We start from the raw sequence: 27,742 nt of genomic DNA on the forward strand, positions 1-27,742 counted from the left end.
AAGCCAATGTTGACATCTGAAATCACCTAAACAAACACGCCCCTACCCCAATAGAATCTGGACCTTCTTTTGATAGACCCACGCAACCCAGGCAACTATGGCCCTGTCCCAAATGCCACACTCCGGACTTGAGGTCCTCCTCAGAGTCCACACTTTGATGACATCATGTAGTGCAGACTTTAGGGACCACGTGGTTGCACCAGAGTCGTATTTTGGGACAGACTCGAGCGTCACGCCGGAAATAGGAAGGAAGTTGCCGGTCAATGTGAACTCCTCCCTTTCGTCGTCTGATTGGTCTGATTGCTCTTTTGCAAGGACTTCTGGGTTGGTAAAGTTTGTGAAGCAGTGCGGGCTTTGCCGAAGGCCACATCAAGGGTGCAAAGGGGGCGCTGATGAGCCCACTTCGAAGTGTAAAAATAACAGATGGGACACCCTACAGACTCGTGGACTAAGCAAGCACGCGCAATTTAAGGCCATGAGACCGAAAGTCCACATGAAGCGCGGGATTTGGGACAGGGCTTATGTCGGTTAGTAGACACGCCCCTTACTGCTGATTGGCTCCAAGTGTGTTTTGGTACTCGGCCTGACTCCCATTTCCAATGTTTTTTTTTTTCAAAAATCATGCATCCCGCCTTTAAAGGAGTAGTCCACTTTATAGATGGGGCCCATTGACTAACCTACTTACCTTTTTCTTTTTCTACTATGAAAAGTCATTTGACCCCATCTTCACAGTGGACTACTCCTTTAAATCATGGGCAGTGGTGCCATTATCTTAACATGAAATTAACATGTAAGCCCTACTTAATTACTTCATGTATAGGATATGACTGAACAAGTTTACGTAACATGAAAATAAACAATTACTTCATGAGGACACAACATGACTGAATCAATTAAACCCAACAAGAGTGTTTGAATCACTCTTTGATCATCGTTTAAAAAGTTAACCAACATCAAGGTCTGTTCTCCACCACAATGGTAACCTCCTAAAAACATAAAACAAACTCTTTTATATCCAACAAAACAGAATGCGAAACATTAATGTCTCCTCCGTATTTCATCTTGATTAAAATTGCGTAAAATAGCACTTAATTTCTACATTTACCCTCATTATTTAGATTTCCATGCAAAGCATGATTGGAACTGGAAATCTCCTGCCTACATTTTATAAATTATATTGAACAATAAACATGCTAAAAATAAGTTAACTGCATAGTATTCTTTCATTATCTTTCAAAAGGAAAACATCAAGTTAAAGGCACAATATGTAGGATTTTCACCACTAGAGGTCACTATTTAACAATAGCACAATAAAAAGGCAAAGCTTAATGATGTCATGAAGGAGAGTGGAACGATGGGAGATGTTTTCACCATCCAATGTTTATGGATGAGGTAATAAATTAATGTTTTTTTACATGTACATTTGAACACTTTATTTCATGCCATTGTAATGAATTGACTGCAAGGCACAACTTCTGCTTGGCATAGATATATACACTAGATGGTGCCTTGGGGTTCTAAGCATGCGTCAAAACCGCCGCCATCTTGGAACAGGGGTCTTGTCATAGGAAGTAGATAGTGCTGCTATCTCCACCTGTACTTCGAATTCATGGACGATGACGGACTTTTGCGTTGAATGGATGTTAGGGCTACTAGCACTATGCATTGTAGTTAGAAAAAGTAGATTTTCAAAATATCAAAACTGATATTCATGACGATTTATGGTGATTTTATTTCCGTCACACCATTGCCTACAATGACGCTGATGCAGGGCTCCCTTGTTTCAAGATGGCGGCTCTATTTGACGCATTTGTTCCAATGAACTGCCGTAGTCAAGGTGACATCTAGTGTACATATCTATGGCTGCGTGGTAGATGATGTATAACCATCACTTCCACGTTTGTTCACTTATGTTGCCATAGTTTCTACAACCACAAACTGAGGATAGCACAGATATTAAAGCAACACTTAAGAGTTTTTTTTACCTTAAAATAACGTTTCCAAAAAAGTTTCAGTCGTTCATCCACTCGAAACAGGGTGAACGGCACATTCACATTCGCTTTGCAGCCCTCTATTAGCCAAAACCGCACTAAAGAAGTTTCCAACCGTCGGGTCACGGTCCTGTAGTTCGAGTGAAAACTACAAAAACTTGCTTTACGGCAGACCTACAATCCAATCAGAGTCAGCTTTGCTGCAGTATACTAAATTATTTACGACAGTGGTAATGTACAATTCCGCTTCCAACCTGTAGGGGGAGCAAAGAGCAAAAACTCTTTAGTGTTGCTTTAAGTCACTAAAAGGGTGACAATTAAAAGGGAGACGAGGAACGAGACATTATTTAAAATTGGAATTTCTCTGGATTTACAATATTTTGGGATAATGTAAGTACACAGCTCCATGAAATATATCACACAGGCAGGTAGTTTTTGGATATTTTATTACAAAAATCTTACTTATTGTGGCTTTAAGCCAAAATGTTGCAATGTCATGCCAGTTTAAAATAATACAATTGTGTTTAAAAGAGAAACAGCATTCGTCGTGTTAAATAATTTTTTTTAAATAATAAAAAAATCATTTGTATGAAGGACACTTGTAGTGGCAAAATAATTAGGTACAGAAAATATTATTAGTCTGGTATTATTTTTTATTTAATATGTCAATTTTTTATTGTTATTATTCTGAAAGTGTAAAAATGTTTGGTGTTTAAAGCAGTTTATCCAAATATTAACACAATAGAAATCTATAGTGTATGTTCTCACTTAAGCAAACGTGTGCACGTGGTGTCTGTGATCGTGTCTGCTCTCTTTCCCACAAAAGAAAAAAAGCAAACATATGAAGGATAATGAACATTGATCCACGGTCAGCGGTGAGAGGGCATTCAAATCAACAGGGTTGAGCTCATTAAGAGCAGCAAAGAAATAAATGAAGGACATTCAAACCTGGAGAAGACAACATAATTTATTTAGCAGACACATTCAACCAAAGTGACTTACAAGAGCCAACAATAAACACAGAATACAAAGATATGTTTATGACTAGGAATACTATCATGGCTTGGGGAGAACAGTATAATTTTTTTTTAAATATAGGCCTATTTTTAACTATAAGCAATACAACAACTATAAGTTCAGCAATGGAAAGTGGTCACATGTAAACAGAAAACGTGTGTCAGGTGTTTTTTGAAGGTTGTGCATGCTGGAAGCTCTGCATGAATGGTCACCTATAACAGGGGGTTGGGTAGAAATTGTGAGTTGGGGGGTCTTTAAATATTGTGATGGAAAATTTGTAGCCCTTGAAGTAAAAAAGATTGCTATCCATTCTCCCATAGCAATAAATATATGCGCATGATCGTACACAATCTAGATCTCTCAAAACTGTGGCCGTAAACACCAGTTTGTATGTTATTTTAAACCTGATCTTTAAGTCAAATTTATACCATCGGGGGACTAATGTAAAGAAGCTGGGAATGGTTTGCCACAATCTGGATCTGTTCCTATGGGAATCCCTGGCCTCTGCATCTCACTTTCTTCCGGAAAGAAATAAATTGCGCTGCTTTGGGTAGAGAGAGAGAGAGAGAGAGAGAGAGAGAGAGAGAGAGAGAGAGAAGCGCACTGGAGTTCTCCGCGACACAGCGCGCGTCACGCGTCCAGTAGAAACTTCACTCGCTTCGGACCCGATTTCGCCAAGACGCGGCGCGCTGCCACCCGCGCGTTTGAAGTATTTTGGAGTATAATGACATCATAACAGGAGTTTCCTTATCCTCGTCGCCCGATGTAACTAAGTTTTTATGCGTCTTCGCTGTTTTTGCATAAGGAATGGACGTAAGAAGAGCGAATATGGGATAATTGTGTGTGGCACTGGAAGCCGCAGTTGAGACCATGAGCCAGAACGCGCTGTCATTTCCATCGCGGTAAGAAAAGTACATATAGTTTCTTCAGTTATTACACTGCAAAATGCCTGTTAGAAGATGATGAACATTTTAGTTCACAGAGGTTTATTAGAAGTACAAAATCTCTCAGTGACATATTCATGATACAGGAGCTGAAATGAAGTATTGTTATTTGAGTATTGTTATATAGATTTATATATATCCATATAGTTATTATTCCTTAATTGTCTCACTGTTTTACGCTCCTAAAATAAAGGGTCTTTGTCAGGCTGTTTAGTTCCATTACTAATCTTTAAAATGTTATTTATAGTGCAAAAATCTAAATTAACACAAAGCAGAAATGGTTCTGTTAAAGGTTCTTTGGGGAACCAAATATGGTTCTTCTATTGCCATGAAGTACCTTTATTTTTAAGAGCGTACGTCACAGCTGAGACTCCTGAATACATTTAAATCCATTTCCACTTTTGAAACATTTACTATTTAATTATGCGGATGAGGAAGTTCATTAAATGTGGAGCTTTTCTTTAAAAAATGAGAAGGACATCCGCTGCAGAGAAAAGGCATTTTGGCTTTGCTTTAGTGATGGGCTTAATGGTAATGAGATTGAACATGACTGATGTTCCCCTGGCTCACCTTTTCTTCTGGAACTTGAAATATGTGGATACAGTGATATTTTTTTATGTCTTGGGTATTTACACATTCACTTACGACCCTGGCCATGGGTTCGTTCGTTGAGCTTGTGATCGTTTATTTACCTGCATGTTGGTCCAAACTTTTTATCTGTGGAACCCGAAATGAGAAAATGTCCAAAAACGAATCTGGATGGTGATTTATAGTGTCATTTACTAAAAAGCATCATAACTTTTAACAATGCACTGTTAAAATGTTTAAAAGGAATCCTATAAAGCATAGTTCATGTGGTAACATCTAAGTTAAATGATTTTATTTGAAGAAAAGTTCTTAAATATGATTGATTCACAATATTATATTTTATGTTCAACAGCCCAAAATTTGCTCTAAATCTCATTTTGTGTTCCATGGAAGAGTCATAAATGACACTGGTGACGTATGATGATGTTATTTCGGGGAATTCCATTCAAACCTAAACTAAAATAAGTTGAATGTCTGTTGCGATGGAGGCATATGAGTGACGTTCCCATCAGCAGGGTTGCTTTGCCGCCCCTTGTTCTGTCGTCATGACCGCCGGTGAGGAGACAGAACCAGCCCATTGGCCGGACCGGGTTGAAGTCAGCCTGACTACATCAGCTCAGGCCGACGTTCCAGGCCTCGAGGAGGCCGAGGACCTGCCCGCTGGACTCTCTGGAAGCGTCGAAGCGTCATGGGAGTCCACTGGCAGCGTGGCAGAAGTGAAGGAGAACGGGCAGCTTCCGTATCCATCCTTGGCACCGGTTGTCTTCTTCTGGCTTCATCAGCGCACACGACCTCGCAGCTGGTGCCTAAAGCTGGTGTGCAGCCCATATCCTTCCCATGTGTGTTTGCTTTCATTTCAGATTTAATTTACAGTGACAAACACTCTGCATATGTGTCGCCTAAGACTTGGCAGCTTGCATGCTTTCAGTGAAAGACAGGGATGATAAGTGTACTGGTAGCTATTAGCAAATAAAACGAGAAAATATGTAAAACTACGGAAGGGAAGTTTTACACTGTCATTAAAAATAATGGTACTGGGCCGGTACACAGTTAAATAGTACATCTTTGTACTTAAATTGTGCATATTAGTATGTCAAAGGTACATATTGCAATGTACATATCTGTACCTAAATGATACATATTAGGACTTTATTAAAGGGAACTGTCCCAGTGACCGCTTTTGTTCCATTATTTTTCTGACAGTGAACCACCTAAAATATTTCCGAAGTAAAAATAAGGTACAAGTAAGCTAGTTCCTTAACGTTACTATAAAATGCTTGGTTGTTTACTCATATGATTGGGTAAATATGTTCAAACCCAACCGTTGGGTTTAATTTAATCTATGGGTTGTTTTATCCAATAGTTAAGTCAAATGGCGCTTTTCCATTGGATAGTATGGCCCGGTATGGTACCACATGGCTGGGCTCACCTCGCTTTACATTGGCTCGGTTTGCTTTTCCATTGGAGTTTAGTGCCGCTTAGACTTATTGTTATAGTTGCGCTGCCTCTACTGCCATGACATTTTCGTAAAAACGCAATACAAACTATTTTCAAGACAGGGGCAACAGAGCAGTGGCGGCTCGTGACTGCACTTCCGAGGATGCGCTAATTCATAATAAGTGTTCGGATTGTCACGTGTGTGGTTCCCTTTTCCAAAATATGTGTCATGCTTGTGGAAAGATCCTGTGTGCATCACGTGTGTTTGTCAAAATAAGTGCATGCTGGCTTCAAAACAGTTTATGATAAAAGAGACGCTCGCGTTCCCTAAATACACACAAGACGCTCCCTTAACAGTAAACTCTGATTACGCATGATTGTGCGAGTATCTGGCACACGCAAGCATCTCCTTTTAAGTTCAAATTCAAGTTCAAGGCAGCAGGCACTTATTTTGGCATGACACGTGATGCACACACGATCTCTCAAAGCACAGAACATATATTTTGAAATGACGAACCACACACATGACAAGCTACATACATGTTGTGACGAACTTCGCATCGTGCGCTTCAAAAAAAGAAGTCACCAGCCGCCACTGGAACAGAGCATTTAGATAAAATGGCGTTCTTGATTTTATTTTCACTTAGTTTTCGCAATGGCAAATTTAGCAATGAAGCTAGTACTGGCGATTCTCTCTGACCAATCAGTGATCTGCAGTGTTACACGTCACGTTTGGAGGGCTCGTTATAGTTGTGCGTAGGTCCTACGGCGTAGCCGCGACTGCGTAGGTTCCGCGTTGGTTTTCATTTATACTTTTGCGTTGTCGTTCGATTCGATTTGCAGACACACGCGCAGACTGCTGGTAGGCAGTATCCAGGGGTGTAACCACAGTAGCAGCGCGACCGTCAAAGAAGAAGAAGCTTGGCAAGTTAACTCACAAACGAAGAAGAAACAGCAAATTGTTGTGTATGATTTGAGAAGACCGGCAATGATGGAAGTAAATAAACAGCGACTTTTGTTGCAGTTTAAGTTAAATCACTCCTCAACTTGGCTCATCTTTGTTTTCACTGTCGCAAACGAATATATCTATGACGCAGTTTTTTTTACCTGACCGGAGGGGTTCTGGTGAACCAATCACAGCGCTTGCGGTCCGCGTAGAAATTAATGCGGTGTTAAAAATTTTACCTTTAGGGCTACCTTAAAAACATGGCGGCGACTTCCATGTAAAATCACCCGCAGTGTGTGTACATAAAAACGGCTCATTCTAAGGTAATAAAAACAATACAGTTCATTATATAACCACTGATAATATAGTTATGTATATATTGCATTTATGTCAAGAGATCCTTTTAAAAGTTACACATTGCACCTTTAAACCAAGTGTTGGCATACTACTGCATACTATTATTCCTTCCCTAATGCTACGTACACACCAAACGCGGGGCATCGCGTTACTCGCTCTAGATTACTTGCAGGATTTAACTTTGTGTCATGTGAATTTTTTCGTTGGAGTTGAATTTTTCAACGCGTTTGAGGTAAATAGCGCATATTTTGCGGCAAACGCACCGCCCATTTCGCGTCATTCGCATCGCCCCGCACATGATTGCATCTTACTTTGTATGTAATCTACTTGCGCAAATCGTTTAACTTGCGTTAGGTGTGTATGACCCATAAGACTAATCACTTATTTGTTTTAAACGCGTCTCCTATATCTTTAGTTAAATGCAGATGGAGAGCATTCATAGTTTGATTTATTTATCTAAAAAAGTGTAAATGAAGCGGCTCTGTAGCTCTGTTTATTTGGAATCGGACAGCCAACGTTGTTTCAACCAATGGCATAAGTTTGAAGCGGGACTATCCGTCCATCTGTCCCCCACTTGTTATTGTAAACAGTTATTGTTTTTGCTGTTGGTTTGGTGTCACCGGTGGCACGAAACATTACGTACTTTACCATTAACCAAGGGCAATTAAGAAGGATTAGGTACGAAATTAAGCATCAAATCCTTCAGACGTCAAGACAGACTGTGCTGCCAGTAGTCTCTCTGTCTTCTCTCGAGTGGTGGAGTGCTTTTGTTTCCCTCTCACTTATTCACCGATGTCCCTCACGCCATGTGATGTTCGCTTGGGCCGTGTGCCAGCCTCGCGTTGATAAATAATTGCTGCGCTGGACCGTTTGTCTGTATTCTTCACCTGCTCTCTCTCTCTCTCTCTCTCTCTCTCTCTCTGATGCAATGAAATAATCATCACAATTATCCTGAATAGCATTTTAAAGGTTTTAAGAGGCTGTGAGAGGTAAGGCAGCATAGGAGAAAATGCTTTGTGTTTCATCATATACATTTCCAGGAAGCTTTTCTTGTGGACCTGAAAAACTGATGTTTAATGTCATCACACGAACCTCGCCTCTGAAATGACTGTACCGAAATCTAGCGTCGTGCTGTCTCTATTGCATTAAAAATCTGACTTATAGCAGCGAGGACACAGCAGATCCCTTGTGTTATGTAATCACGGTCTTCCCAGTCAGCGATGTTGAGTGAGTGTTTGTGTCTCATGTCTCCTCTCATACTCTGTGAGGTTAAGTATGAGACTAGTATGTGATTGTGCTCACTTTCTGTGAAGCATTTATAGGAACTATGACATCTATTACTCATGAGAGAATACAATATGTACGTTAGAGGATGTGAGGTTTTGTATAAATCGCTTTTTGTCTGAGATTGCACTCGAGGGTGTGTAAGTAAAAAATGAGCATTTACATTTTCTTATGTAAATGAGAGTCGCGCTTGGCTGGGTGCCCATGCAAAATTTGTCACAGTGATTTTGTAAGGTGTCCTCTTTCACCTCTTTTATTGTCTACCAATCTTTCCTCAAATGTGACCCTGTTTGTGAGAACTTGGCTAAAGTCATTTGATGTGATTTTCTACATGTGAATCATCGTTCATAATGTCAAGAACATTTTGTGAAAATATAACTTTGATATTATAAATACTGACTATACTGAGTAAGGTCATGTCATAACATACTGTAACATGGACTGTTTAGGTACCAAGGTATACTTATTGAAAGGGTGCCTTCCCAGTGACAGGACCAGTTTTTTTACGATTTTTTATTAGTATTATTCGAAAACACTCTTAACCTTAAAGGTGCCAAAGAATGCATTGATACAATATGTTAAATTGTTCTCTTAAATCTACATATGTGGCTTTTTTAAGAGCAAAAATGATCCAGAGATGGTTTAACATGTCCATTTACAACCCCATGACTTGTCTCCAGATTGAAATTATTACCTTATTTGAAAGGATCATGAATAATCATCTTGAGCTCTGCTCTGATTGGCTGTTTCTCAGATTTCAGGCTCTGTGTGTGTACAAATTTTGGGCCCTATTTTAACAATTTAAGCGTATGGTCTAAAGCGCACAGCATACAGTCTAAAAAGGGTGTGTTCGAATCCACTTTTGCTAATTTAACAACAGGAAAAATGGTTTGTGCGCCTAGCGCACAGTCTAAAAAGGTTGTTCCTATTCTCGTAAAGAGTAATGGGTGTATTTTGGGCGTAACATGCCATAAACCAGTGAAAGTCTCATCTCCGATCCACTTTAAAAGCCAGTTGCGCTTGCACCATGCCTATTTAGATGGCGGAATTTGTAAACTGAAAAACTAAGCAGAGGAAGAAGACCACCAGTTTAAGGGGCTGTCCACACGGAGACACGTATCACCGTATACGTATAAATTTGTTATCGTATTGGCGTTTCATCCACATGGATCCGGCGTTTTGGGAGACTGAATCCGCTATTTTTTGAAACCGGGTCCTAAAGTGGATAAATCTGAAACCGACCCCCGTTGCGGTTTCGTCTGTACAGCCAATCCGTAAGCGAAAACGTCATCACATCACGTGTCGGAAGCGTCACACGTAACAGCAACAACAATAACGGCGGACTACGTGATTGTGTTCGTGCTACAGAAGCTACTAAAGCCTACTAGCTTTATTACAGCAAAATCTATTGCTTCTATGCAATTGTGGTGAGCAACAAGCAATCATCGACAGCACCATACGTTGGTTATGCGCATGCTCAAATTCTTCTTCTCCGTGTATAGTGTATCTGTGGCAGAATTACAGCGGCCTTATACTGGACCAGCATATATACTACACCGCTTTCAGTCGGTTTCAGTGGTTTCGTGTTTACGGATTATTTTCTTTAGAGCAAGGAAAAAAAATGATCGGATAGGGAATGCACCGGCTTTGTGTGGACATAGCCAAAGATTGATGTTAAAAAATTCATCTCAAAGAATAATTTACAAATATGCAAGAAAAGGTTTGTACTTTAATAAGACTTTATTTGTATAAACAGAAGATAAAGAATTTATTAACATGTGGAAAGCGAAACGTTTCAGCACTCGACAGCCGTGTTTTAAAAAGCATTACTTAAGATTCTCATTTCACCATATCCACAGGTACAAAGTCATCATATACAATAAATCCGTGGTCCTCATTTATGTCCAAGAGACTTAATAATAATCTTTTACATTTTAATTCTTACATTTTTATATTTAAAAACGTTTGTGTGCTGCTGTGCATCCATGTGTGTAATAAGCAAATACACGTTGTCGTCCCGTTTATAGGCGCATATTACTAACGCGCTCTTTAAATAACAAAAACAATATTGCGCCATTGACTTTAGACTTTACACCAGGTTTTAGTTGGCGCAGTCTATTTTAGTTGCCTTAAAAATGGCAACGCTCCAACAATGTGCCTGATCACACCTCGTTTTCAGACCAAAACGGCCATCGACATAAAAATGGGTGCATTGTTTGGCCAGGGTTTCAATACAATATGTTACATTAAAATTTTCAAAGTTATATACAATTTGTAAAATAAAATTATTACAATAATGAAAGAGAAGAAAAAAATAAGGAAAAAGAGAAAGGAAATGGTAGGGATTTTTAACAGAAACAGTTAAGGATGGAGCACAGGCTTAATGTCTTAATAGCTATTTATTATTTATTAGTATTTTTGGACGATGAAAGATCTATGACATATAATCAAATTTCATTTAAAAAAATAATAAATAAAGGCTTTTGATGTGAGAATTTTTTACAATGAATATGAGACTTAGCAAGTAACAAGAGAAGATTAATTATATACTATTCATTTTCTCTTGTTTTGTTTGGGATATAGAAGCCCAACAATACACCTTTAAATAACAATGAAAAATTCACCAGTAAGTTATTGTTAATTACAGAAATCAATCCAAAATAATTGCGTATAATCACATTCCCAAAAAAATATGAAGGGCTGTTTTATTGGGGGCACCACAAAAAGAGCAGCTTGTGTCTAAATCCACTTTGAATCTTTTTAAGTATACTTTAGCTGGATAAAATCTATGTAATAGTTTAAATGATACTTCCCTCATCTTGTTAGTTATTAGATATTTAAGAGACAGCGTCCATACTTTTTCCATTCAATGTTGTTGACAAAGTTTCCACTATGTGACACCACATATGGAATTGTACAAGTTGTTTTTGAAAAAGAGATCTGATTTTAAAGTTCTGGTATGATGGGCGTGACAAAAAGCACATAGGGCCCCTTATGTTTGAGCCTGTATTAGACGAAGATAGAGATTTTAAGGAATAATCAATTATTCGGAGAATAGAAATGGACATTTCTGAGTGTCAAGTTTGTATTTTTTTTCAGTATGGACGTGTCAAACGTAACTGTAACGTCAATAGTAGAACTTCAACCTAAACGCTAGCATATATCATTAATTATAGCATTTAGCGCTAACTGAGCAGTCAATACTTTGTATTTAGCATTGTAACAATGTTCTAATTAGTTTAATGTGTAATTTAATGTTGGGGCAACATCTCGACTGTAACGTTGGTGTTATGTTGAGATTGGCCTGTTTTCCAGCGGTCTTTTGCATGCACGAGATTTACATAAAAAGAAGGAAACAATCGTGTTTGAGGCTCACGATATGTCATAATCATTTACAGAACTCATTATTCTAGGTAAATACAGTTTTACATTCTTCGGCACCTTTAAGTATTAACAATAGTAATAGTGAGACTTGCACTACAAACCAGAAGTAATGAACGGTGAGCACTCACCCTAACAAATAGATTTGTATGTAGGTTGGTAGATAGATAGATAAATGATTCAAACCTTTACTACAGTATATTAGTTTAAACAGACATATATTTATTTATGGACTCGATCTGTAGCTGTTGTACAGCAATAATAGCATGTGAATGTGATTTAACAGGGTTTGACAGGTTTTAATTGTTTTTTCCCATATGTGGGGGTTACATGTGGTAATTGGAAACCCCAATTCCTTCGTGCATATGTCTGTTCTCTTGCATGATTGAAAGGCTGTTCCCACAGGAGGACTTTAATGGGAAAAAACAAGCTAGTGCTCGTCAATACCCTTGTTTTTTGTGTGTGAATGTTTGTGTATGTGTGTGCATAACAGAGACGTCAAGAATGTGAGGGAATGTCAGATGATGGCATTATTTTCTAGAGCGATACGACGGCATTTATATATCAGGTGCACACGCACACACAATACCCTCAGAAACTATTATTGTTAGCCATCCCAAAACTTCACTTATGGGTGATCTCCCTGGCTACTGTCACTAATGAATCTCCCGGGTTACAGGTGCCTGTCATCGCTGTCACGGTAACGGCATCGGTTTCCAAGACAACGGGAGTCACTAATGTAGGCACAGGGTTCAAGCAATGAGCAATAAGGGAGGAAGAGAGAGTTAAATAACAAGAAATGTTTTCTAATTAAAATGAATACAATTATTGTGGGTTTATTTGTCTGTAGATATTGACCAAAATAACACAACAAGGATGATAAGGAATCTTGTAGTTCTGATTAAACTAATGAGTGAAAGAAGTTGTGATGTGGCCATCCTGAACCTTTCGATGCCACTTACTGCAATGTCTTTATGAAAACTACTATGGTAATATCATTGCATACCAAGTGCCTTGGAATGATAATGGGACATTTAATGAACATTTGCCAATAAGCATGTCCACTTGTTCCTTTAATAGAACTTGCAATTTTATGCGCAATCCTGTGTCGAGTTGTACACTCATTATTGCAGTGAATTATGGGATTGAATAAGTGCACTCAATAATGTTAAACTTAGCAGTTGTGTCTGAAACTACCGAATGTGGCATCTATTTATGTATATATCTATGGTCCGAGGTGGTGCAAAAGAGTGGAGGCAGGGACTAATTTGCATATTCATCTCTATGGTCCGAGCTGTGCGATTGAGTGGAGACGGGGACTAATTTGCATATTCATAGATCGCACTAAATGAGGCAAGGGTGTAGAGTTACATTCAAGTTGTTTTAAAGCATGAAGAAATTACTGAGACAAGTAAAACGTTTATATATGCTATTATGATCAAGACTCAAAAGATGAGGGCTGTCAAAAGATTAATCGTGATTAATCACATACAAAGTAAAAGTTTGTGTTTGCAGAATATATGTGTGTGTGTGTGTGTGTGTGTGTGTGTGTGTGTGTGTGTGTGTGTGTGTGTGTGTGTGTGTGTGTGTGTGTGTGTGTGTGTGTGTGTGTGTGTGTGTGTGTGTGTGTGTGTGTGTGTGTGTGTGTGTGTGTGTGTGTGTGTGTGTGTGAATTTATTTTTATTTATGCTTATATTATAACATTTATATAAATATACATGTAGATGTTTCTTAAATACAAACATTAATGTCTGTTTATTTTTATATAAAAAAATAAATTACACACAGTGCACACACATAAATTATGCAAAAAACTTTTATTTTGTATGCAATTAATCACAATTAATCTTTTGACAGCCCTAGTTTTAAGTGATCAAAATATTGACAACAGTGGGACTTTAATGCTTATGTTAAATATGGGCAGTTTTGAGAACGTTATGAAGTTGAAATTAAGGCACGATGTTGTGAAAATGAAGTGAAGATGTAACATTTTAATACGTAGAACCATGTATTTATCCTTTGAACCAGACATGCAAACACACTTGTGTACTTGGACAAAAGGTCGGCCTAAGAAAATAGTCTGTTTGATGACAAACTTTTGACCTCTATTTAGCTTTCCTATGTCATCCTGTAAAATAAGATGATATGCTGGAATGCTTTTGATTTAGTATTTGGCTGTTTTTCGCGCTGAAATAGAATATTGGTGCTTGGCAACATTTGGAAAATCTGGGCATGGATTAAAAAAGGATCATGACATAACATAAACCCGCTGTCACCTGTCACAGGAGCGGAAACGCTGACAGTAATACTGCAATCCTGATTTTACTGTTGTTTGCACACTGAAAAAAAACAACGTTTGGATATCTGTTGCATATGATTAAATTAGGTTTTCTGAAAATGAAATTAGCATTAATTAGAATTAATTTTATTTTAAGAAAACTTGTTTCAATCATGTTGAACTAGGGTGCGTTTCTCAAAAGCATTGTTAGCCAACGAACATCGTAAGATCCATCGTTACTAACATCGTTTAACGATTTGGTGTTTCCCGAAATCATCGTTCAAACGAACATTGGCAAACTGCATCGCTAACTTGTGTCGTTGGAACGACAGCTCTTCACCTGTCGTTAGAAGCATAGTTCCTTGTTATTATCCTATGTAGACTTACGTTGATCATGGTTTTGAACAAAATAAGCAAAAAAAACATGTAGTACAGTCTATTTCCATCATTTAAAATATAAAAAAATTGTATTTTACGAACAGAATGAAAGCGCTGCATTTGAAAACTGAACTACGAGCTTTAAGACCCTGGGGAATCCCTGTGAGGAGTGATGTAAAAGGGAACTTGCGCGTGAATTAAATATCTTGAAAATAAACAACAGATAACTAAATCATGATAACAAAATCAGTCTTTTTATGCAATATATGTAATTTACAGCAATAATCTGACATTAAATCGATTTGCACAGATTAATTAGTACTTCACCTCCCACGTGACATCATCAACTATGTTGCTAAACCAACATGGTTAAAATGACGAATGTGCGACAAAGTTACTATGCTTTTGGGGAACAGTCGTGACAAGGTAGTTCGTTTCTCCAACGATGCATCGTACTTTGGTCGTTCAGCAACGAGTTACGTCGTTGTTTGGGAAACGCACCCCTGGCGTACATTATTAAATTACGTAGATCCAACCGTTTTTTAAAAGAAAATTCATTTTAAGAAAACTAGAGGTGCACTGATATATCGGCCAATGATGCCTGCTATGCTTCTCAATGAATTACGGTGAAATGCCGCTACATCCAAAAGCCAGAGGGCGCTCTCGTGCAGAAACTCAATATGCACTGTAGACGAAGAACCATACACACGCAGCTATGACACGCAGCTTATATCGCTGTTCTTCAAACAATTTCAGTTATTTTCAAAATAATAAATAATATGTATAATGATTATGTTTGACGAGTGTTGCTTTTTCAAATTCATATTATAAACGACTCAAACTAACAGTGATTTCAGATCGATAAGCAGTCCCTCCAGAAAAAAACCTGATTATGCGATCGCATGATTCAATCCATAATAAGCAAAAGTCTGCATATTTATAAATACACCGCTCTTTCGTCACATAAATTGCAGATTTCTGAGCGCAAAATATGCGGGGCTTACATGATTTCATAATGCATCCCCGCATTTTCGTAGCAAAAAGTCACATATATCTTAGCAGAAAGTTGAAAAATGTTGCATTTACTTCACACAAGCGCAGCCATGTCCTCTATGGCAATGGGAACGCTATAAAGTGACGTGATTATGTGACGCTGAAAAAGCTGCAAACAGTTTTTGCAAGTTCCGCAATTTCATTGCATAAAATTGCATAAATATCCCGCATATTCCATCGCATTTTTTAAGAAAACGTGTCGCAAGATCAAGGATTTTTGCTCGCAACAATCACAAAAAAAAAAACTTAGCGTTTTTCTGGAAGAACTGGATAAGGACTTACTGATCAAAAGCCGTAGTACATGAAATAGCTGTGAATAATATTGGCTGTGCTATTCAGAATAGTTATCGGCCACGTATTATCAGTGTATATCGGCATTTATCGGTGCACCCCTAAAGAAAACTTAATTCAATCATGTGCAACCGGAGACTTTTTACAGTGCACTATTGTTTTTTTGTAATTATCTTTATTTTAGGCCATTTGATGACCATTAATCATGTGGGGTTAAATTTTGGGGGGTAAAATTATTCAACAGAGGCAGGGATAAAAACCAGAGGGAGGGATAATCCCCCCAGTCAATATTTACGCACAATAATTGAAAACCCACAATAATTGTATTTATTTTAATTAGAAAACATTTCTTGTTATTTAACTCCTCTCCTCTCTTACTACTCATAGCAAATCGCACCATGAGTATCACAGACAGCAATACTTCAGTATTTGCAAATTAAACGTTTTCATTTTTGATGAATCGTCAAATGAATTAGATAAATTAATTCGTCAAAACATTGCTGTCAAATAAGAAAAGTATGTTTTTTGGTGTGATGATGGTAACATGGACAAATGATGCCTAAATGTAGGGCTCCAAATGGACATAACCTACTGTTGTTTTTATAGCAGTTGTACAATTGCCATCAAACAGTAAATGGGTTATAATATATCTATTATTTCCTATGCAATAAGGGTCCAGATTTAATTTTGTATGTACATTTTAATATAAACTGAAAGGCATGCATGTGATTTTGTGTTTTGACCCATACACAAATGTGTCATGAAAAAGAATAGGGAAGAAAAGAAAGAAGACAACAGACACCAGCAAATCCACATATCAGTAATATATCCTGTGTGACTAACATAAATGGCATTAATGTAAAGAAAAAAACTGAAACACCATCTAAATAGGGATTTAATGGTTATCATGGGAATTGTATTGGTTTTAATGTAAACTACTTACTGTAGGTCTTCACTGCTAATGTGAAACCACTGTTAAATCTTACTGGAATAAGGCGCAAACGCACTACATAAAATAATTGTGTAATTGTTTTAATCGGAAACAGCTGATGGTTCATAATGGTATTTGTACTGGCAACCATAACAATCTGGGTTGTTTTATCAGTAATCCACAGGGAAATATACACATGGTCATCTTTTGAAAGGCCGATTTGTGTTGTGTTGCTGATGTAACGCGCTTGTCAGCTAGCATCAGTACAACCTGAACACACTCGGATGTGTGGACGGAGGTTATTTCGCAATTCGTGCGTTTGTGTGTGTGCACCTTTCCGTGCATATTTATGTTTACAACATGACAGTCTCCGCAGTCTACTTTTTTGAGATATAAATGCTGAATACATAAAGACAACATCCCAGAAAAATCCTGATGTACTCGTGCACCTTGCTATGCACACGGTTTAACTTCTTTTGTCAGCAGGAAGGGGCTGGTTGCTACGGTAACGTCACCATGGGTATGCCCTCTTTGAGTAGCATGTCAGTACCTTGCACGCTCGCACATGCACCGACCCAGCGAGAGCACTGGACAGCGAGGGTGACTATGAAGCCCTGGGCGACATTTGAGGCACACTAAATTGATGTATACATAAAACAAACTCTTAAGTAACAGGAATGCTGTGAAGTGTGTAATTTGCATCTTTTATCAGATTTCGACAGGCTCCGTAACACCTATAATTTTACAGTTTGTGGCCCCGTCTGTGATAACCCAGACACACACAAAACATATGAATACAGACTTTCGGTACTAAAAGCTAGAGAGGTCCCAAGTGACCCTCCTATAATCACTGACTCATATAACAAGCATGTGGCCCCTAAGGACCCATTTCTTTCGGCGATGCCTCCGTCTGGCCCACAGTAAGAGAGTGCTGACAGTAAAACCGGTGGATCCCTGCATCCGTGTGGGTGGACATAAGTTGGTCGAGAGGAGGCGGGGGGGTTTGCGCTATATTACAGCACTGTCTGTGGATTCTCCTTGGGATCATCCCTTCCTTGGAAAGCACCTGGTTGCCAGGCAACATATGAGTGAAGACCCCACTGTATCCTCCGAGGTCTCTGCCACTTTTGATTGGCTGACACAGCAATTGGGGCAGGGCTTACTACGGCCGATAATCAGGACAAGATGATGTTTATCTTGAAATATTTTTTTCATAACGTTGTTAAATCGTAGCGCTTTATTTTGTGTCAGACGTTGCATCTCGATAGCAAGCTCATACTGTGCACAATGAAACTAAAAGCAGGGATTAATGCTGACCGGTTGTTTTTTGATGGTGAGAGTACGTTAGGCTTCATTTTCTTGCATTCTGCCTCTATCATCTTGCATTGCATCAATCACCTTTAAAGAACTGTAACACACTGCCTGCATGGGTCTCTCTCACTCTCTCTCCTCTGTTTGTCTTTGTTTCTCTTGTGTTCATCCAGAATCGTCACCATCACAGACTTAATGGTTTATAGAGAGGTTTTAATCTAATAGTGTGTTAGTCAAATTGGAAAAGCTGTAGTTTAATGGAATAATGTCTGATAATTACAGACTTCAGTTAATTCACCATTACCAGTGAAATATTGGGTTTACGGTAAATTAGCGTAAATTGATGCTGTAATTGTGTGTGTGTGTGTGTGTGTGTGTACGCGCGCGCCTACGAGTTTGCTTGCATGTTTGTGTGGAGTTTAATTGATGCCGGAAACATTACGCCCCATAAGACAGCAGCTTATTAAAAATGGAGCAAAAATTTGTGTTTTTATTTACCAGTACACTCTTGCCCCGTGCCACTTGAACTGTGCTTTTCAACACAAACAAGCCCTGGCTCTGTGCCTTGATTCCCATTCAGAATCAGCCTTAAAATCTTGCTGGTCTCGATCCAGGAAACTTGTGATTTTAGTAAGCGAGCTTCCATTTTTTTTTTTTTTAAGAAAACTAATGCAGTGGTGTGAAAAAGTGTTTTCCCCTTTCTGATAAGGATGGCCACGGATATTGGAATATTCGATCGGCAATAATAATTCGAATTTAAAAAATGCTATTCGAATGTTTGTTTGTTTTTAATGTGCCACCAAAGGGTTACGACTTATTTAATGCTTTTCCACTTCATCTTTACTGTCTTTTACAGACTTAAATGTAAAATATACATATACATGTATGTATTTCTGATTATTTGGCAATGCAGATTGCAGACGAATTTAAGTTTTTCCTTTTATCTCCGGGTTTGTCCGCAGCGAGGGCTCACGTGTTATTAAACGTGCTTTTCCGCCGCCTGCATCAACACATCATGAGAGATTTGTAAGCTTTTATAAAGTCTACTTTATTTTGTTAATAACGAGACAGACACGGAGAATGAAATGAAACTGAGAACATTTATTATGCGGTGCTCTTTTGAAAATGAACCGGATAACTGCACATGGCAGTTTAAAAGCAAAGCTCCGTCTTTGTGAAATGTTGTTAAATTAAGCTAACGTTAGTAACTTTGCACAGTCAACAATAAGGTATCGAGCCAGCTTATGTTATTTGTAAAATATTGTTAATACAGATATTCAATCTTGTTCAATCCGTCTGTTGTTTTTATCGGATAACCATCATCACGAGTAAGAGTTTTCTCCGCAACACCGGCATTTTTGTATCTAGTCAGAAGAACGGGTTTTCACCGAAGCAGGTAGGATAAATATGGTTTTCTTTATTCACAAATACATGTCAAACTAAACTGAGAAGATATTTATATGAGCAGTCTGTTATGTAGATGTTTTTTCGTTTGCTCCGGGCTTATTTGGTGTTTTGAGTCTGTTTAAATGATGATAGTCTACTTTGTCAAGTCCTCAAACTTTAAACTTCGCAAGTCCTCAAACTTCGCTTAGATTTGGGGTTAGTGTATAATAGGCTATTTGGTATAATATAATGTATGTAAGATCAAACAGTAATAAATTCATACTAACGACCGATTTGAAACTAAGGATTTGAGGCAGACTTCGCTCCGCATGGGGTTTTAACGCCTTTTTTCTGTAGGATATTTTTTAAGAAGAATTTAAAATGATATTTTTTACAATGTTTTCAACTTAAAAATACATACATACATATATATACATACAGAATATAAGTTTAGCTTGTTGTGGATATTTCCTAATTATGAGCCTTCTGTGAAATTATGACAAAATGAAAAATACAAAACACGCATGTCTTAATTAACATATTTTAAATAAACGAATATTCGAATATTTGTTCTTTATAAGCTTAAATATTCGAATAGTAAATTACTGGAAAATGCCCATCCCTACTTTCTGATTTTTTCGTATGTTTGTCACATTATAATGTTTCAGACCAGAAAAAACATTGAAATATTAATTAAATAAAACACAAGTAAACACAACATGCAGTTTTTAAATAAAGGTTTTTACATGCCCCCCCCAACACACACAACGGTAAAACACTATTTAAATGTGGTTATTCACACCTAAGTTCAGTTTTTCTAGCCATACCCAGGCCTTATTACTGACACACTTGTTTGCAATCAAGAAATCACTTAAATAGGACTTGCCTGACAAAATGAAGTAGACCAAAGATCCTCAAAAGCTACACATCATGTTGTGATCCAAAGAAATTCAGGAACAAATGAGAAAGAAATTGAAATCATCAGTCTGGAAAAGGTTATTAAGCCGTTTCTAAAGCTTTGGGACTCCACCGAACCACAGTGAGAGCTATTATCCACAAATGACGAAAACATGGAACAGTTGTGAACCTTCCCAGGAGTGGCCAGCTGACCAAAATTTCCCCAAGAACACCACGACTTATCCAAGAGGTCACAAAAGACCCCACAACAACATTCAAAGAACTGCAGGAATCACTTGCCTCAGTTAAGGTCAATGTTCATGACTCCACCTTAAGAAAGATACAGTGCAAAAATGACCTGCATGGCAGAGCTCCAAGATGAAAACCGCTGCTGAGCAAAAAGTAGATAAAAGGCACGTCTCAGTTTTGCCAGAAAACATCTTGATGATCCCTAAGACTTTTAACAAAATACTCTGTGGGCTGACGAGACAAAAGTTGAACTTTTTGGAACGTCTGGCGTAAAAGCATTTCAGAAAAAGAACATCATACCAACAGTACAATATGGTGGTGGTAGTGTGATGGTCTGGAGCTGTTTTGCTGCTTCGGGACCTGGAATACTTGCTGTGATAAATGGAAAGATGAATTCTGCTGTCTACCAAAAAATCCTGAAGGACAATGTCCAACCATCTGTTTGTGACTTCAAGCTGAAGCGAACTTGTGTTCTGTAGCAGGACAATGCACATCTGAATGGCTGAAGAAAAACAAAATTAAGACTTTGGAGTCGCCTAATCAAAGTCATGACCTCAATCTTATTGAAATTATGTGGCATGACCGTAAAAATGAGGTTCATGTCTTGAAAACCCTTAAATGTGGCTGAATTACAACAATTTTGCAAAGATGAGTGTGCCAAAATTCCTACACAGCGCTGTAACAGACTCTTTGCAAGTTTTTGCAACCGCTTGATTGCAGTTCAGGGTTTCCCGCAAAAAATTGTTTTGGCCAAGGGTGTGGCGATCAAAGGGGCGGGGCGTATGCGTCATGATGAAAATTAAAATATTTTAATAAAATAAATAAATAAAATATTTATTTTTAAAACACTCAAATAAAACTTAATTTTGAAGAAAGTATGACAAAAATGAACACACACTAGATTATTAATGAATTTAAATGTTTTTAACAGATACCTCTAATGGGAATAGCTGCATGATGAAGTGAAACTAAAGGGTTTTTTTTTTTGACAAGCTAGTTAGGGCGGTAGGGTTTCCAAGCTTAGGCGGGCCGCCTTAACTGAAATATGCTGCGGGAAACCCTGCAGTTGTTGCTGCTAAGGGTGGCCCAACTAGTTATTACTGTTAGGGGCAAACACTTTTTCACACAGGGTCATGTGTGTTTTCCCTTCATAATAAAAACCTTCATTTAAAAACTGCATGTTGTGTTTACTTGTGTTATCTTTGATTAATATTTACATTAGTTTGATGATCTAAAACATTCAAAGTGTGACAAACATGAAAAAAAAAATCAGGAAGGGGCCCAAACTTTTTCACACTGTATGTGAATATATATTACAGTATATATATTTATATATAAATATTTTTGCTCTAAATCCGAGTAATCATGGTGTAACGCCGTTCAGAATGCAATAAACAACACAATGATTTGGTCATCTAAGTGCACAGAAGAAGAATTGGGTGAACAATGGCGTGTGCATGTCGATGTGCAAGAGCTTTTTCCCTGGTAAAAGGAGATTTACTGAATATATTAGCATATTGACTACATTTCTGAGTCTTTTACCTTTTTTTTCCAGAAAATACAGCGAAGAGACACTGGAGATTTTTTAAGTGTTGAGATTTTTGCATGTACTTTTGCAATGCCAATGAAATGACTAAAGTAAGATTTGTGAAATCGCTGACTAATACAAGCATTGCATTTGTCGGCTTTTCATTGCCATTAGAGTGAAATTACTAAACCTTAACATAAGAGCCTGATAAAAAAATCCTCATTTACAAGAAATCATGTCAGATGCACTTAAAGGGGTTTGCATCTGAGCTATTTTTATTCAAATTGTATATTGCTTTTCCAAATTTCCCTTTTTTTTGCATTGTTTTATGTTTGCTTTAATTCTGAAAAGCTGCTGAACAGTTAATGAATAAATGAATGATTCTTTTCTAGTCCTTATCTTAATCTTTATTTTATCTCATCCTGTCATATCCTTTCCTTTTTTTAATCCTTTTCTAGTCTAGTCTAGATTTTTAAATTGGGTGAAGAATATAAGACTTTCCCATGCAAAACGTGGCACCATGAAGCGTGTGTGTTGGATGGTTGCCAGAGCATCTAACATGTTTCTGAGTTTCAAAGTGTTTTTTAGTGTGTTGCTATGTGGTTGCTATGGAGGTCTGGTTGGTTGTTAGGTAGTTGCTTACTGGACCAAGTCAAAATAGCCCACTGGCAATTCTCTAAGATATTGTTATCTCTAGATCGGTACAGCTTGGGTCCTCGTTCAATGCATTTATTGCTCACGTTATCACCCACAAGGTGAAAATGATGTTTACTTTCATTTCTTAAAAGTAATAGCACACCTCTGCTCCATCATATCCATAGCCAAGTTTAATATATGGGGTTAGAGCTGTTTAAGTCTATAACTCTCAATTATGCCAATCACTCCTGATCATTTGGGCAGTTACTTTACACTGTACATAATCAGTCAGGCGCAAATCTGTTCATCCATTTTCCTACCCCCGCTTTTCGCTCCTTCTTTTCCCTCTTTCTCTCGACTTGTACCGATCGATCATTCTCCGGTTTCTTTCGACCTGTCACGGATCAATAACTCTACACTTCTCTACTTTCCTTTTGTCTGACCGCATTAGACCGCTGCTGCTTTTCCTCTGTCTGTTTGGAGCTTTGCAATCTCATTTGTCATTTCAGGGTTAATTGCTATTAGCTGCCAATTTATCATAATTTCTCAAGTTTGGCTTTTTTTAGAGGCTTTAGAGATTATGAGTGGTTTGAGCTGAACGTCTGTAATAAAAAAAATGAAAATGTAAAGTGACATTAAGTACTCTTAGTTGTCTTGTAGGGGAAGTGTTTTTACCATCATTATTTTGGTGATGTTTGCAGGCTGCAAATCTAAGAAAACTTGATAATATCTATTTTTTCCATAAAGCAAATCACTTTAGTATTATTGGAAATATTGTCAAATCAAATTCACCATGATATAATCATCATGAGCCGGAAGTTGAACAAAAGTCGATTTTAAGAGAACATAGATACTGATAAAATGGATGCAGTACCTTGAATGCTTTGTAGATGGCTTTGGGTAAAAGCGTCTGGCAGATGAATAAATGTAATTGTAAAACAGGAAATCAAATCACATATACTAAGACTGTAGACTGGGGCTGCACAATATATCGTTTCCATCGACATCGCGTGGCATGGATTTGTATAAGTCACATTGCAGAACATTTTTTCTGAAGGAAAATTATTTCGGATGCCCTTATCAGTGTTACATGATTTGAAAAATGTTTTTGAACAACAGGGAGAAATCATTATACAATAGAGCTATACAAGAATCGCAAGGCAGATATTCATTTCTCTAAAACATTCTCGTATAACAGAAAAACAAATTATTGCAATGTCAGTTTTCCCCCAATATCATGCAGGCTTTCTGTAGACCCTCATTATGTTGTGTCAAGCTTTAGTTCGTTTCAAACATTTCAAGGGATGTTATCATTTTATGAATGGCCAAGTTAGTTTAGGGTGTTAAATGGAAAAATTCAGAAAAAAAATAATTTATTTTAAAATAATCAATAGGATGTGTAAACTTGCTGTTAGCTTGGGAATACATTGTGCTGAAAAGGATTATTCAGATATAGACAATTTCAATAATTTGACATCTTCTTGTGAATTGTTAAAGCAGGATTTTCTGATTAAAAAACATCCAACAACGCAATCATTATTCAGTTTTTTACTCTAAAAGGGGTCGCATACCGGATGAGAAGCGCTGCATCGTGTCATGAATCTAAAAAAAACCAACACATTATTTTATATGAATGTACACACACTGTTAGACTTTTTATTGTATATATACTGTAACTGTCCCATTACAGTACCATAACTGTACATGTTTTTACAGTATGATGCCTTTACCGCAGTTCCATTTCACAGTATAATACCCTTACTGTAACCTAGTTTTAAAAAAAAATATTGCCTTGAAGGGTCCCGGGTCGCCCATGTCGTAGGTTTGTAACACTACCACAGTGCCACAAAGTCACTTAATAAAAGTTACTCGCTACACCCCCCAAGTAGCCTTTTCTGTCACTCTCCCGATACTCCGAGGAGTGAAATCTTGGTGTCACTAGTGTTTTGAAGTCTTGAGGTCAATTACAAAATCTGACGGTCAAGCATTTATCCATAATCCCTTTCTTGTTTATATCTACAATTCTCAATAAATTATTTACACTGCTGAAAAACAATTCACATTTTGAAATTTGCTTTAATGCTAAAAGCATAACAAATAAAATCTATTTCATTTCATATATATATTTTATTTTTCCATTTTATATGCTTTTATAACACTGTTTTATTCAACTACAGTAGCACTACTGCTGTTGTTTTACAGCAGTCTACCGCAAATTCAAAACATACAGTAAATCACTGTAAATTAAATATTAATATCCATAATGCAATGCATATTACAGTAATGAACTGGAAAAGAAAATCATCGTATTTTACTGGGCATTTTGTGGTAAGTAACTGTACAAATAACAATTAAGCTTAACAGTGCAGGCTGCGTCTGACGGCGGCTGTCCGATTTGACCTTAACGCTGCACAAATCACTACGCGCGACAGAGTGCCACTCACATAGTTTAGCATTTAATAACATTGTATTTGTCCTAAATCGTTTACGATTAACATAGGCTGCTAACGCATATTTATGCATCTTGAAATAGCTATCTGACTAAGATCGTACCGCAAACATTTTTTATGTGGTTTGGCTATTCGTTTATGCTGATCGGTGTGCTGCTCTCTGTAAAGTAAAGCTGTTGAGGTGTTCACACTACGTGAATGATCCACAAAAGGAGGTCACACACTACATGAGCTGAGAACAATACTGTTACCCAATGACTCTATCCGGTCCCCAAACCACGTTTTGTCATGAAAAAAAACATGCGAGAAGTGGAACAACACTTGAGAAATGACGTGAAACAACACATGAAACAGGAATTGTTTATTTAAAAATGGACTTCAGAAAGAAACTAGCGCAGCAAGATGTTTGCATTATTATCTGCTCTGAAAAACCCAGAAAAAAGAAAAAAACAAAGAATATGGGTAAAAGAATGAATCAGCATACAGTACCTCAACTTATTCCAACACGTGACATCATGGGATGCCAAGTCAGACTACAGGGTCAGATATTTATCATGCTAGAGCCTCTTTGTTGTGTCTTTGACTAGTTTACACGTAAAGATTGGCGAGCGCTGATCATCTGCTGATTTGCCCCCAATCGCAGCCCAACCTGTCGATGACCATCAAATCGTCATGCGCATAAGTTAATTTAGTCTATAGGTATGCGCGAGCATAACCAAAACAACAATGGCTGCCTGTTGAACTGTGTGTTGTTCTGCTCAAGATACTCAAGCGGTTATTAACGCTTCTCAAACAAAGTTTACAAAATTTTGGTATACTGATAAACCTACTTTATCATCCATCTAAACAAAACTGCTTTGTGCTTTCACCTTTTAGACTATTTGTATTTATGGCTCTGTGGAGATTGCGTATGTGCGCAGGCTTGTAGTCTTTCTTTACCAGGTAGCATCGCCATCTACTGGCCTGGCCAGCGTTGTTGTGTGTACCTGTTTTTTTCCCCCGATAAAGCAAAGAAAAAATATTTTTCTGTTTTACACTACATTTTTGTTGGGTTAACATAGCCTAAAACCTCTGTAGTGGGGTTTCCATTCAAACATGAAGCGAAAAACAAGCAAATGCAAATGCCTTTCCATCAAGTTGTTCGAGCAAATAACGGTGGTATTGGTAACCTAATAAACAAAAGTAAACAAAACAAGGCATGCCTAGAAAATGGAGACAGGACTGCATTTGGTTACGATTGGACAAGTTATTAATTTACTAGCAGTGCAGCTTGTAACTAAATGCTATGCACAGAAGAAGGAATGCAGAATTTTTGATGCAGGCACTAGCAGCAAGGGCATTGTGACAACGTCAAGCCCCATATATGCGAAAGACAACAACCTTGTGGGTTTAGTGTTCGCTACGTCAGAATTTATTTGGCAAATACGTTTTCTTCTCCCATTATTTGTATTTACCCCTTTTTCGCACAAGTCAAAAACCACCTCAAGCGAGCGTAAAAACTTTTATTTTTATTCAAAATTAGGAGTTTCAATCACTCGTTTTGTATGCGATACATTAAAATGCGCATAAAATTGTGGTGATGGTAACCCGGCTTTCAATAATGAAAACCATAGAGGTTCGAGATTAAACCAAAAGAACACAAAATATAGTAAAGCAGAAGTGTTAATGAGGACCCCATGACAGCATGTCTGGCATTTGTTGAAAGCATAGCGACCCAATTGTGATGTCGGGAAAGCTTTCATGGTCAGATAAGACCAAGAGCAAGCAAAATGTGTGGCACAAATCTACAGCCCACACCTCAAACAAACCATACCTGCCTACAATGGCCTCATGCTGTGGGTCTGCCTTTCATCAGCAGGGACCGGGGCATCTTGTTAAAATAGAAGCAAGAATTGATGCTGCAAAATACAGGGAAATGTTGCAAGAGAACAGGTTTTATTCTGCATTTTGGAAGAGGCTTCATCTTTCAGCAGGATTCCCAACACAAAGCCAAATTAACACTGGAGTGGTTTATGAAGGGGAATATTCAATCTAATCAGTCCAAATGAGAATCCGTAGTGCTAAATTGCAATCCGCACAAGTGTGATCCTGTTAAACTAAACAACCTGAAGCCAGTCTTCTCGAAAGTAAATGCTAAAATCACACAGTACTGAAAAGTACTTTAACATATAAACCATGTGGCGTTGACACCATCATTTTTTTTTTACAGAATATATCGCTAAACCAATGCAGAATCAAAATGCATAATTTTAAAGATTTCTTTGAAATAAAAAAAACTTCACAGAGGGATTACAAGTTTTCGATTAAGAATATTTGGCTCTGGCGGGTGTCACAGTATGCATATAAATGTTAATATCACACGTCTTAAACCTGAGCTGAGGTTTGCATTGTACGCTCTCAGCACAGGGT

The 27,742-nt window shown here is 37.8% G+C and overlaps 1 protein-coding gene across 2 annotated transcripts in view; it reads left to right on the forward strand.

Moving 5' to 3' along the window:
* The first annotated feature begins 3,563 nt into the window (after positions 1 to 3,563).
* The window catches only part of cacna1hb (calcium channel, voltage-dependent, T type, alpha 1H subunit b), a 138,339-nt gene continuing 114,160 nt past the window's right edge, over positions 3,564 to 27,742 (forward strand). The window contains exons 1-2 of one of the 2 annotated variants that reach the window (XM_055205977.2): positions 3,564 to 3,910; positions 5,029 to 5,365. In XM_055205977.2, the coding sequence (XP_055061952.2) occupies positions 5,086 to 5,365 (280 nt within the window). In that variant the 5' untranslated portion in view covers positions 3,564 to 3,910; positions 5,029 to 5,085. The remainder of the gene's footprint in view (positions 3,911 to 5,028; positions 5,366 to 27,742) is intronic. The other variant, XM_055205976.2, reaches the window with a different exon arrangement.

This window comes from Misgurnus anguillicaudatus, chromosome 3, assembly GCF_027580225.2.
Source record: "Misgurnus anguillicaudatus chromosome 3, ASM2758022v2, whole genome shotgun sequence".
Classification (NCBI taxonomy): Eukaryota; Metazoa; Chordata; class Actinopteri; order Cypriniformes; family Cobitidae; genus Misgurnus; species Misgurnus anguillicaudatus.